General features: G+C 47.3%; 1 protein-coding gene across 1 annotated transcript in view; it reads left to right on the top strand.

Moving 5' to 3' along the window:
• The window catches only part of LOC144948498 (BMP/retinoic acid-inducible neural-specific protein 1-like), a 106,241-nt gene that overhangs the window by 70,963 nt on the left and 21,723 nt on the right, over positions 1-13,555 (top strand). Inside the window, exons 5-6 of the mRNA XM_078878017.1 lie at positions 6,773-6,878; positions 11,163-11,399. Of these exons, the coding sequence (XP_078734143.1) occupies positions 6,773-6,878; positions 11,163-11,399 (343 nt within the window). The remainder of the gene's footprint in view (positions 1-6,772; positions 6,879-11,162; positions 11,400-13,555) is intronic.

Consider the following 13,555-nt stretch of genomic DNA (forward strand, 5'->3'; position numbering starts at 1 on the left):
TGCTGGGACAGGAACAATAATGGCATTTATTTATTTATGGCTCTTTGTCAATCCAGCAGGCGATTGAAGTTTCACAGATATTTGTTTCACTAGGTAAGAACTGAAGACACTAGGATGGTCTCATTTGCAAGAGACCATCCATCCCGGTCTCTTGGATTCTCACTGCTGGATGAATACCTCCCCCCAATCTGCACTGGTAGTGAAAGTTGTTTGACCATGCAGGTCCATGTGGAATAGTGAAGAGAAGGATCAGTGACACCTTTGTATCTTTTTTATTGTATTTTTTTTACCGAAAGAACCAATAATAAGTCTACATTATAGACTGCCAGTACGCTCACTCAGGTTAAGAACCATTGCTACAGTCTACATTATAGAATGCAAATACGCTCACCAAGCTTAAAAACCAAGGCTACAGTCTACATTATAGATTGCCAGTATGCTCACCGAGGTCAAGAATCAGGCTACAATCTACATTATAGACTGCCAGTACACTCACCCAGCTTAATAACCATTGCTACAGTCTACACTATTGGCTGCCAGTACACTCGCTCCGATTAAGAACCAGGCTAAAGTCTACATTAAAGTGTTTGGTTTATTATTTTCTATTTTATGTTTATTAATTTTTTATTCACTTTTTTATTATTATTTTTCTATATACGTAAAGGCAGTCAATCATTTGCTGAGTTATAAAGAGGAATGCCTCCACAGAATGGGACTTGAACAGGGGCAGGGAGCAGACAGCACGGAGGGCTGGAGGAAGAAAGTTTCAGGCTTTGGAGGCAGCAGAGGAGAATGAGCGACCCTCCCACCGAGGGCTGTCACCCGTGATGCTGTGTGACTTCGGATAATCCGGCGTCCGCTCCGCAGTTAACGTCCATTATTTTACGACACCGAATATGATCTACTCGGCAAGATTGAGCGCGATTGTGTCTTGTCGCATCTCTATCTTCTCCTGATCGAAATTTGCACCCTATTTTGGAAAGTGTTGCGCTCGTAATTTGCTGGTAAAAAAAGGTTTTATAGTAAAGTTGCAGCTCTGCATTTTATTGCTTGCGCCACTGCTAGCGGAAAAGCATCCACTCAAAGGTATATTGGCCTACTCTTCCACGCTGGTCATACATCTTGGAAGAGGTGGGTGCTACCCGCACTTCGCCCCGCCACAACGCAACCGACCGCGGTATTCTATTGACACTGTGGGGTGGACCACAGGGGGTGGAGGGGGAATTTAAAACCAGCGAACTTTGCATCGCAAAGCCCGGAGCGCCAACCGGGCTCGCGATGCACCGGTGGCATCCTGACGCACGCGACATCAGAATCGGAAGTTAATTGCCCTCGTGAATAACCCATGGAGCTATACGACTCTTCTTCAAGGGTCACTCGGCCAGCAGACAGACACAGCAGCAAGCGTCCACAAATCAAAATTTTATATTAAAAAAATACAAAGTTAATTTTAACAATGTGATCTTAAAAAAAAAATTGCGCGTATTCGCACTGAACATTCGTCTTCACATACCACGGTTTGTGTCTGGCACGACTTGTTCATCCTTTGTTTGCTCTGACAATCCTCGGTGTCTACTGAAGGAAGGCAATCGGAAACTTCTCTCCGTAGATCCCTCAGCTCTGTGTGTTTAGGATCAGAACTCCGCGTGCGTGCCGCCGCCAGTGTTGTCATCGCGTCTTTGACCCCGGCCACCCTTTGCTAAAGAGACTCCTGGTCTCAATTTATTCTCACCTGGTGAAATAAAGTCGATCGATCAATATCAAATTCAATTACCGTTAACCTTCTGTAGCTACCGTTCTTCCTCCACTGCGTCATTTGCAGTAAATACTCCGGCTTAACTTACGCGGGAGTTTACAACAACAACAACAACAAAAACCGGGAATTTTATAATCAGTCGTCAAATGTTCGGACACTCAGTATCGCCGCCATTCTCATAGCGCAAAGTTATCGCGGAGTCGATTGCTTTTGCGAGATAATCATGAGCATCGTCGTGGGGAAGATGAGGAGTGAAATTCATCCATAGAAGTATGGCTACACGTCCCATCAGCCACACCGCCTTCTGGGAGTACATAATCTTAGCAGCGTTTGGTTCAGCACAAACAAAATGATTGAACGGTTTTGATGTTCGGTGTCACGTCAGCAGAGTCAGGCTCGTTTACATCGATCCTGGTGAGCTGCCATGTGTTCGTCTGGAATCAAGAATATTTATTTATACTGAAGGAATCCGATGAGCTATAAAGCTCTTTTTCACAGATTTTCAGTCGGGGTGGGTAAGAATGTTACAACAACAAACTGTACAAACGCATGGAAGTCGTGCAAAGTACAAGAAAGGTAAACAAATCACCCAAACACACACCAATAAAACATTAAACCATCTCCATCCTACCAGACAAAGCCCACTGAGGTATGAACTTATTGTTCAAAAGCGACCTGGCTACATATGATAGCTCAACAAAGTGGCTCACCATTATGGCCATTTATAGTAGCAAAATAATCTAAATGGTCGAAACTCATGTTCTAAATGTGGAGGTCAAAACCGGATAACCCGGAGAAAAAATTCCATGCGAACACGGGGAGAACGTGCAAACTCCAAATATACAGGCGTCAGTGTCGGGATCGAACTCCTCTCAGTTACGTATGGGTTGTAGTTAGACACGAAACTATATTATACGTAACACCAAATCATCTTTCATGTCATTGTTGCACAAAAATAACTATCTTCCTGGTTCTTTCGGCAAAGCGTCCGAAGGACAGGGCTGTCGGACGCTGTCTTTCCGACAGCCCTGTTCTTCACCTGAGGACGGCTGCTTGCATTGTGGCCGAAACGTCGTGAGAATTGTATTTTATTATGTTTTATTTATATTATTTTATTATTTCTCTTCTACGTGACTTTACCAAAAGAACCCTGCAGTCACGAAAGCTTTAAATCGAAAAAATATATAACTAGTGAAATAAATAAGCAAACACGTGTACGCCTAGTCGCATGTTTCACAGGTGAGTACAGCCTGCCAATGTTGCTTTGTAATTTTTTTACCAAATCAATTTGATTAGCAGTTAAACTTTCACGTTGGGGAAAATTGGGACCCTGTGGCGCCTGGGTTCTAATGGCTTAGAACGACATCACGGGATCTCTAACGGCCACTGCTTAAGCAGACAGCGCGGAGTATTTTACGGTGAAAACGCCCCCCAAGTATTTACCTAGAGTTGGCTGCCGGGCTCAAAAAACCACCAACTTCTGCAACAAGCGACAAAACGTGCTATCGCTCGGCTATAACGTGTATATATAAACACAGTTACGCATTAAAGAGGTCCAATACATTTGCCCGATGTAAGGTTTCCGAGAGAATGTTCACATATCGTTCGGTACTTGACGTTTTTGCAGTAAGCAGTCTGCCCATTTGGAAGGATTAATTTGCCATCGAGAATATGAAATGCTGAACATTTGCATTGATAAATATGATATTACTTTCCCCAGCTGACCAATAATTGTGCATTTTGAGCACAACATATGAAATTACCACCATTTTATGATACCCTCTTAATTTATGTCCTGCCGTTAATTTTTATTTGATTAGATTTTTTTTTCCTCTCCTAGTGTATTGGCCCTGTTATTAATCTTCTCGCAGTCTGGCAAAGTACACTCAAGAAACCGCTGCAGGGAGCGCTAACCATGTCGCCCACAGTTTCGCTAGCGCGGTTGCGCACACGCGCGCTCTCGTGTGCGCGCACGCGCACCTAAAAGCGCAACGAATAGCTTCCCACAGACCTCTTTTTTTCCTTCTAAAATAGCTATTTCGACGAATAGACAAACACAAACAAATGCAGACACAAAATATACACGATCGTTGATCGCCCTCTTTGAAAAGTTCATGACCATCATGCAAGTGCTGGAAGATGATGACGATGATGATAATGCCATCAGCGGAAGGGTTAAGCTTCCGTATTTAATTAAAAAGGTGTCGTGGCACGCTCCGCAGTGGCACGCACTACAGACCAGTTTCTCAATTAAGGGAATATATTGCTTCCCAAGCACACATTATTACGGACATTTTTTTTCGTCAAAGAGAGGCTTCGTAATGCGGTAATGGCTTTCGTCTGTGGGGCATTGCTTTTCGCTTGTGTGCAGCTTCTACGGCACGTCGAGATGCAGCCACGGTTGCATTGGTTAGCGCGCTGGACTTGTAATCCAGAGGCCACCGGTTTGACTCCGCCTCCCCGCGTGACAGTAGAAAAAATCGGCAATTTTCGTAAATACCCTAAACCGCCTCCGTCCGGCCAGAGGTATAAATGGGTACCGCCAGAGGCAGCCGATCGGCAAGTCTCGTGCGGTGAGTGGGTGGGTGGGTGGGGTAAACTGTGGGTAATCCCACCTCTTCCGTGGAGTGGAAGACGAGGCCAAAATACCCTGAAGAGGAGGCCCTTCTGGCAGCAGTGGCGTAAGCAAGCAAGTCTCTCTTGCTTGCCCATCACGAATGCACGCTGATATAAATGAAATATAATTTTTTTAGAAGTGATTTTTGTATTTGGTTTGTTGTTCTTACCCCCCCCCCCGCATCTCCGATTAGCACAGTTGGCTATGTACGGTGCGAAAGAAGTTCAACATACATACTTGCATACAGCAAGCTATTTGGAATCACACTGTTTTTACTCTGTCGCAACACTGTCTGGGACTCGAGGATGAACCCCGAACATCTGCTGGTAACCGTAGCGGTGTGCCAGCACGCCCCACGAGGAATCACAAGGCGTATCACGATTGTGCGCGTAACGAAACTACACTTTCACGACCGCGTTGCTTCGTTTCCTTTTGAGGGCTGTGTTTTTGGGCTAAACGTGCGGAGCGTTTCGCTGTTCGTCGCTCGCGCGCCGATACCGGTGCGGTATCACACGCGAAGCTCCCGCGGTGTTTTTTTTCTGCTGCCTCCCGTGGCTCAAAACGCAGCAGCAGCGGCGGCGGCGGTGACAACTGGAGGGGTTACGCTTTGAAAGCGTCCCCCCCCCCACACCCCCATCATGTCCCCGCAACGGTCAGAGCGAGGCTCTTCAGTTTCGCCACGGGCACGTGGGGAGAAACAGATTTGAAATTGGCCCCGTTCGAATTCACCACAATGCCCAGCTGGGCCCCATCAGACAAATGAAATCGAGTAATGTTCACCGGTGAGAAAAGAGGGCTCTTAAATACCAATTCCCAGGCTTGGGCTGACCCGTTTCAAAACCCTCCCGCTAAGTTAAAGGTAAAATAGGTAACGGCGTAGCCCTGCAATTGCTCGCTCATGCCAACGCTGGCTGAAGGTTCTCTTGTACCAGAGGGTATTGACGTGCATACTAACAGCCTTTGTCTTTCGAACAAAGCCATTAGGGTGTGTGACATCCACTTCATAACACAATTTATTGGCAATGGTAATGTCCCAGAGCATTGCTCACTGACATCACTGATTGCCATGGCGAGATAACTACCTTGCTTGGTATACAGGAGGTCGTGGGTTGGATCCTGACCCCAGCGCTTGTATGTTTGGAGGTTTGCATGTTCTCTCCGTGGTCGAGCGGATTTTTCTCTGGGTCTTCCGTTGTTTCCCTCCACATTTAGAAACAGGCGTTTAGAATATTTGACTGCTATAAATGTGAACGCGATAATGAGCCACTTCGTTGAGATATCATTTGAGATGGCCATGTTGCTTCCTGCAAAAAAGAGCTATGTAGCTCAGTGCACCTTGCCTGGGAAAATAAAATAAATAAAGTTAGTAAGTTAGTTGGTGCTGGCTCGTTCGGGGCCCAAAGCAGACCTTTTTGTTCGGCACCTTGCAACCCCTTTCAATGCAGAAGCTCCTCGATGATAGAGGAGCAATAGGCAGAGATACAAATATAGGAAGGTTAGGGAAATGTGGATCAAAAGATAGAGGTCTTGATTTGAAGCTTTCGTGACTGCAGGAATCCATACTCTTTGGTTCACGTAGGTAGAAAAAATTTATTTGTAAATAAAATATATATAAAATATAAGTGATATTATTTTTTATTTTATTTTTCTACCCACGTGACTTTACCGAAATAACAAAAGAGTATCGATTCCTGCAGTCACGAAAGCTTCAAATCAAGAGATATACATTTGCTATTGATGTCAACTGTCTTGATGGGTTTATTATTAGCTGGCGCACCCCTATAGTTTCCACGAATCCGGGTACCCTTGCGCTAAACTGGGGCAACATCTCGTGCCAAGGTCGGCTAATGCATAGTGCCACGGCTGCTCCACTGACTGCCAGACTTCAACCGCTGACCCCGATGACAACTGCTCAGACCGGGCCTCGGCAACACGCGGCTCCGATCAGCACTGCTTCGTGGCGTTATTCATCAAGGACCTTCTCTCAACTCATTACACCTCCAGCTGTTGTCCACATTGCCCTCTTCGTTAAGGACCGCCATCTCCTATTCACGTGCATTGGCGGCTTTTTAAATGCTTAGGTTTTTTTTTGTGTGTTTTTTTTACCGGATTGGAAAACAAAATTGGCTCCCCTTGCGTAATTTTGTTGCAGACCCCCTGGCTCAGACCTAATGAGGACACTGACCACTGGGGCTTTTTACCTCCCCGGTGGAAGCTTTGATGACCGCCGAGCTGACCAAACAGCCCGCAGCAGGGAAGGGATCTTGTAATGTGGGGCCAGCGTACGGATGTATGTGGTTCACGTTGTGTTCCTGTCGTTGACTTTGATGGAAAGCGGTAGTAAAGACGGGGTTTGGGGAGGGGTGGATTGACTTTGACCGCCGCTGCTCTGCCCGCAGGTGATTGAGACGAGGAAGGGTCCCCTCGGATGCAGTTCCTACGAAAACCTGGACCTGGTCAGTTCGGTTCTTATCCAGACGCCGGAGAACAAGTTACAGCTGCTAGGTGAGTGCTCCATCCAGGAATCATGTTACGTTTGTGCCTGTTGTTAAACCATGAATCTGGAAACAACTATAAATTAACAAACCCACGATATGTTTGTATTGTTGTGTTGAACATAGCCCCAACAATTGGATGGAGAGCTCTTGCATATCCGATAACATCCAGCAAGCCAGCAGCATTTGTTTAACAAGCCTGGCTCTGTTGATGAGACTCTGTTTGCTCGCCTAGACAAATCCTGCTGGATAATAGCGGTGTAGAAACTTTACTTTTTATGCATGCATGTATGTATGCATGTATATGTGCGGACGTACAGCACTCAGTCGGTTTACGAAGACTTGATTACCAGACACGAAAAAGTCTGCTTCTCCACATAAAACAAAATCCAGTCCATCGGCGTTTTGGACAAAGTGTTTCCGCAGCAGCGTTGTATTTAAGCAGGCGAACTCTGGGCTGGTTTTGACCTTCACGGGTCTCATCAGTGTGGTCAGGCTTCAGGCTTGCTGCCGTGTGGCCGCACGTTATTGGCAAAAGCCATCGCGTTAAGCTATTGGCACAAGGCGCAAACGTTGCATCCCTGAACCGATATATGTAGCAAAAGCTAGTTTTTACACAAAGCTAACAAATCTGCTTTCCTGGCACAAAGCACCACTATTATTAGGGAGTAAAGATTGCGGTTACATTGCGCCGCTATTATTTATGTTATCGTATAACCCTCGTGAAGGTCTGCTGAGCAAAATATCCGCTGTCCCGTGTTCCTATCTCAAGGTGTATTGCTTCCAAACCCTCGCTTGCTCACTTGCTCTCATTCCATTATTGTTCGCAATTCCGGAGGGCCTTCAGAGCATTTGGAATAAATTGCTGCCCAACCCCCCCCCCCCCCCAAAACAGATTGTTTTGCCAGAATAGTCATTACGGTGAGGGCAATCCACAAATCCCTTACGTGAATTCGGAACGGGAATATATATTTTACAAAAATCCAGCTCATTTACTGCCTAACTGTCCGGATATTTCTAAGTTTAAAATTACGCGGAAAGCCAAGATTGAATTTTTTTTATTTTCATTGAAGAGGTCGCGATGCTGTCCTGCTTTTGCTTTTCCACCCCCGCCGCTGGTGAAAGGGCCCTCCACGAGAGAGTCTCTAGTGAGTTACTTGGCCTACTCTTTCACGCTGGCCAGGCGTCTTGAAGGAGGTGGGAGTTAACCACCCTTTACTCCACCGACACGGGGCCTGTCGATGGTCTAACTGCGGTGCATCTCTTTCGACTGCTGGCCGGAAAGAGGCGAGAGGGGTAGGAATTAAGAAACTCGCCCCATTACTTAAACTGCCGCCCGCGAGGTCGAATCGAAACCAGAGACCTCTGGATTAAAAAAAAATATATGACGATACAATATATGTGGCTGCGAACAGACACTCTCATTCACGACCTTCACCAGTGACCAGCTGCTTCATTGAAAACCCGCTATACTTTTAAAATGTAGATAAATAACATACTTTAAAGACTTTAGTACTCTCGGGCTCGGCCAGAGCACATTTGCACGGCCCGGGCCACGTGTGTTTCCGATCCAGCTGATTGAGTTTTCACAACTCCCAGTCATTAATTTACTTAATCTGGCATATTTATGACACCTACAGGAGTGCTCCGTGAAACCTGAATAGGTTAATGCACCCAGCGCAGGCGTGTGCGGTCGCGTGGGCGGGCTTTTCGCGAGCTGCTTGTCTGGCGGTGGCAGCAGCAGCAGTGGTGAAGTCTCTTTAAGAGCTGTGGCGAAATACACTAAATAATACAATAAAATGCAATAAATAGAATTAAAAAAACGGAAATTCTGTGCACAATGCTGATAAAGCCAGTGTCTTTTGCACGTCAGCACAGCACTTGTCCTGCATGTATAAGCACCTTCCCCAGGGTGATTCGGCACATCTGCTAACGCAAAAGAAAAAAATTAAGCCATCATTACGGCAGGAAGTTGAGGAGTGGACCGTTTTAGACATCATTAAATATTTATCGCTCAATTGGTTTCTTCTTTTTTTTTGTATCCTATTTGTTTTACTGCCAGCTTTTGCCATGAATTGTGCCATCGTAATGGCTTTGACAGGCACATTAACCAAAACAGTCTTGACGCTGACACTGCCGCCACTCTTCGAAATGACGGATTGAAAATTCAAAACCACTCATTCGTTGTTTTTCACACGTACTCGCTGCATTTATGAAATTACGGACGTTCTATTGATCTCATGATGACGTGGTGTACTGGCGAACACGCACTCGACTTGCAATTCATAGGTCGTCGGTTTCATTCGATCTTTCACCGCGGCGGTTGAGGCAATAGCGTAAGCTTCTTATAAATGCTTCTGGCTGTCTCTGTGCAACCAGCCGCAGTATAAACGGGGCGCAACACAGTCAGTCGAATTGGCAGGTCGTCTGTGGTAGGGATAAAGGGTGGGCACCCCCACCTCATCCACAATGTCTGGCCAGTGTGAAAGAGTAGGCCAACCAATGGCTGTAGCTAGTGGAGGCCCTTCTGCCAAGAGTGGCGTGAGCAGAAACTGGCAGGGCATCACCTCAATACTGATCTGATGCCATGGTGGCGAGGTGTTAACTACTTTGCCTTGTATACAGGAGTTTGATTCCGACCCTGATGCATGATCTACCTGTGGTCGCGTGGATTTTTTCTCCGCATCCTTTGGTTTTCCCCTCCGCATTTAGAAACGTGCTTTTAGAGCATTTGGCTACTATGTATTTCCACGTGAAAAGCCACTTCATTGAGCTGTCATTTGTGACCAGGTCGCTTTAGAAAAAGAGCTATATAGCTCAGTGGGCCTTATCTGGTAAAATAAAATGAAAGTTATAGTTTTAATAGATCTCAAAATGCGACATTTGCAGCAACCGGCATCTCATAAATTGCACGTTGTGGGAGAGACGGCCAAAATATCAAGCAATGTGGCTCGGATTTTGTCTAAAGGGAGAACATTTCTGCATAATGTCTTGTACCTGGCCACTCCTTTTGGGAAGGCCCACACTGGGCAGAACGAGCAAATTGGCAACGTCTGAGATTCAAGTGGGGAAACTCTCTGCCCGTGGCTCACGGGAGGCAAGCATCCCGTGCACAGCACCACATGGCAGGGCTGTAACTCAGCGGCGCTAACCATCGAACGGGACCTCATTATAAAGCAGCTGATCGTGGCAAAATTGAACCGCGCCGTTTCCAAAGGCGTTCGATGAATAATAAATAACGACACCTCTACGGCCGCCCCCTCTTCCTCCACTTCGCCCAACACTAAGTGGGGTGGGGGGAAGGTGGCCGGGATATCAATTTTCACGATACCGTACGAAACGATATCATACGTCAAGATGGGATCATGGTGCTTAAAAAAAAATCGCTATTGGCGAGTTGCCTTGCATTCGTGCGTTTGCCGCCGCAAAGCGGCGCCCATGTCTCCCCGCGCAACAGTCAATATTCGCCCTGCACCGTGTCCATGCCGCAGCCTGAAAGTCAGGGGCCCGCAACCCATGGGTTGAGAACGGCCGTTCTAGAGAGGCTCCCGAGAGCTCCCTCTTGAAGAAGGGGGCCCTTCTGCCAGCAGTGGCACGAGCAAGATATTTCGATGCTGCACCCATATTTAGACTGAAAGCGTATCTGGTTAAAATGTTTTTCTCTCTTTAGTTATTCTCAAACGTCTTTCTCACTTCTTCTTCACGTGGTTGTTGTTAACTGTTTTCCACCTTTATGAATACAAATTGTTATTATTTCATTTTGGGGCCACATTTCATCTGGGCAAGCCGACCGCGATGCAATCAGCCAGTGAACAAACACCGAATCATGCGTCTGTGTCATGCAGTGCCCTTTCCATCGCACTGTGGACAATCTATGCATTTTTCAGGTGTCACCCAGAGCAGGGCTTTAACTCGCACCTCCGATTAGCACGGTTGGCTACGTATGGTGCGAAAGAAGTCCAACATGCGCACGTACACGCACAACGGTTGAACCACCCAAAATCAGAATCAGAAAATTTACTCATACTGGAGGAATCCGACGAGCTCTAAAGCTCTTTTTCACAGATGTCCGTTCGGGGCGGGTAAGAACGTTACAACAATCAATACAAAAACACGACAGGAGCCCCAAAGCACAGCAAATGCGAACAAATCACCCAAAAAACACACGATTAAAAACCAAACCGTCCCCATCCCGCACAGGCAAAGCCCACCGAGGCATTAACTAATTTATTGTTTCCGAAGCGACTGCCAAAACGCCACCGACGTTGACCCCACCGCCCACCGCCCCGCGCAGGCATGCAGAGCATCCTGCCGGCCTACCTGCGCGAGCGCTTCGTGCGCGCGGCGCTGGGCCACGTGCTGTGCGACGGGCAGGGCTGGTTCGAGTGCCGCGGCGCCGCCTGCTCGTGCCGCTGCCACGCCGCCTTCCCAGAGTGCAACTGCCCCGAGGCCGACGTGCGCGCCCTGCGAGACACCCTGCGACGCCTTCGCCAGAAGTGGTCGGCGGCCTACGAGGCGTTCGAGAACTCTGGTGGGTGCTGGGGGCGAGGCGGTGCGGGGGTGTTGGGTGTGGGGTGTGGGGCGCGGGGTGTGGGGGTGTGGGGCGCGGGGTTGTAGGGGTGTGGGCGTGTGGGGCATGCACAGAGGTGCAGGGCACGCGGTGTGGGGGTGTGGGGCGTAGAGGTGTGGCGTGTGGGGGCGTGGGGCGTGGGGGGGGTGTGGGGGGGGGATAGCTCCTGGACATCTGTGATAAAGAGCTTCGTAGGTCATCAGATTTCTCAAGGAGCATAAACCATCACGTGACAGCTTTTGGCTTGCCATCGAACAAAGATGGTCACCGCATCGAGTGCTTTCAGATGCGCTACTGCGGCCGTCTGGAACGCTCTTCCTTAGGAAGCCACTGGAGCTATGCCCTTTTAAATCTAGATTGAAAATTCATGTGTTTCAAACTGCTTTTTGTGTTTAGTTTGTGGTTCTTCCCCGCACATCTGATTAGCACGGTTGGCTTCGTACGGTGCAAAAGAAGTTCAACATACATAGAGTCTAAATAAAGATTCAGAATCTGAGCATTCACCGCTCATTGCGGAGGCGATGTCTGTGATTATTTGTGCCTCGTGAGTAGTTGTCTCTTCGAGAGCAAGCAATTTCTGTGTTGCGCATTGCAAGTGGACATCATCTATTGCCACACGATGCAGAATTGCAGTTGAGTGGGAAATCATTCATCCAGCAGTGCATGGATAATGGCTGTTGATGACGACGCATTTTAGAATTCCGCAGTATTTTTGAGCCAAAACATCGTAAAATGTCGCCTGTAAACTACCCATCGCACACACTTTATCCCTCCACTCTCTTGTGCCCCGCTCTGAATAAGCACTTAAAACATGTGAGCCTTATTTACATTCTGTCCGTAAAAAAAAAAAGGACAGCATCACATCGTGACATCCGTGGTAAATTACCTTCGTGTCAATTCTCAGGACGCGACGACGGGCACTTACCAGCGACAGAATTGAATGCCAGCGGCGGGTGGCGTGAAATGACCTCACCAACGACTACTTTGAGCGCCTAGTGAGCGTTGACCATGTCCCAAGCGCAGCCAGGTCAAACCGACGCGCAAATCGATCGCGAAAAATTGCGGCATTGTTACTCTACCAGGCTCTCATCAGCTCCAAGGAGCCCTCGGAGCAAACGGGTGAAATTGGCAGCCGGGTCCTGCCACACCGTCTTGTGTGCCCGCAGTGAATTGGATCTCAAAAATAAAAAGGGACACCTTGTTCATCTGTCGCTCATTGAGCGGTGCCAATTGAATGTACAGTATTGCGTCTGAAATGTATTTTCTTTTTCAATGGTGAAATTAAGCTTTTTTTCTTTTGTTTGCGGGAGACCAGTTTCTAACCTAGCTATTGAACTGCTTGCCCGCTCTCGGCCACCGCAACGTTTACCCCGTTGTCTGTTTCGCTAACCACCGCGCAGGAGGCGACTTAATCATAATTTCAGCAAAAAAAAAAGGGACAACGTTGCGGGACAATGTGCTAAGTCCCCGCTGGGTTCAATAAACTTTCACGGAAAGGGCCAGAACTAAGAATTCTCACGGGATCCCAATGGAACTAAGAACTATTGGCAATTTGATCAAATGACCGACAAAAAAAAAACATCTGCCGGTCCCCGTGGCCACCCTGGGAGATTTCAGCAAATGAAGTGGGCAAAGCAGCAGCAATTTCATTTTACTGCATATTGGCGATGTGATGGCTGTAGCGTTTGGTATGTTGGGTGCGATGCTGTGCAGGGCTCACGGAAGCAGTTCCGTTTGAATTGCACGCAACGCAGCTGAAGGAATAATTTTGAAAATGTATGGACGCGCTTTATGGTTTTGCATTGTATTTCTAAGGTGAGGCTAAGCCTTCATTAGAAGTTTTACCCATCGCTTAGGGATACCAGTATATATTTAACCAAAAATATGTAATGTATGGGAAAGGTACAGCACCTCAATTGCTTGTTCGGGCCACTGCTGGTATAATGGCCTCCACTACCGAAGACTTTTTCATGCTTGTCAGACATCTTGGAAGAGGTGAGAGTATCCACACTTTAGCCCACCGAACGTGATACGACCAATCGACTAACTGTGGTGAACACATTTGTAACCAAATGCGTGGTTGAAGGTTCACCTAATTATTATTGCAATTCAATGGT

The sequence above is a fragment of the Lampetra fluviatilis genome, chromosome 49 (assembly GCF_964198595.1).
Source record: "Lampetra fluviatilis chromosome 49, kcLamFluv1.1, whole genome shotgun sequence".
Taxonomy (NCBI): Eukaryota; Metazoa; Chordata; class Hyperoartia; order Petromyzontiformes; family Petromyzontidae; genus Lampetra; species Lampetra fluviatilis.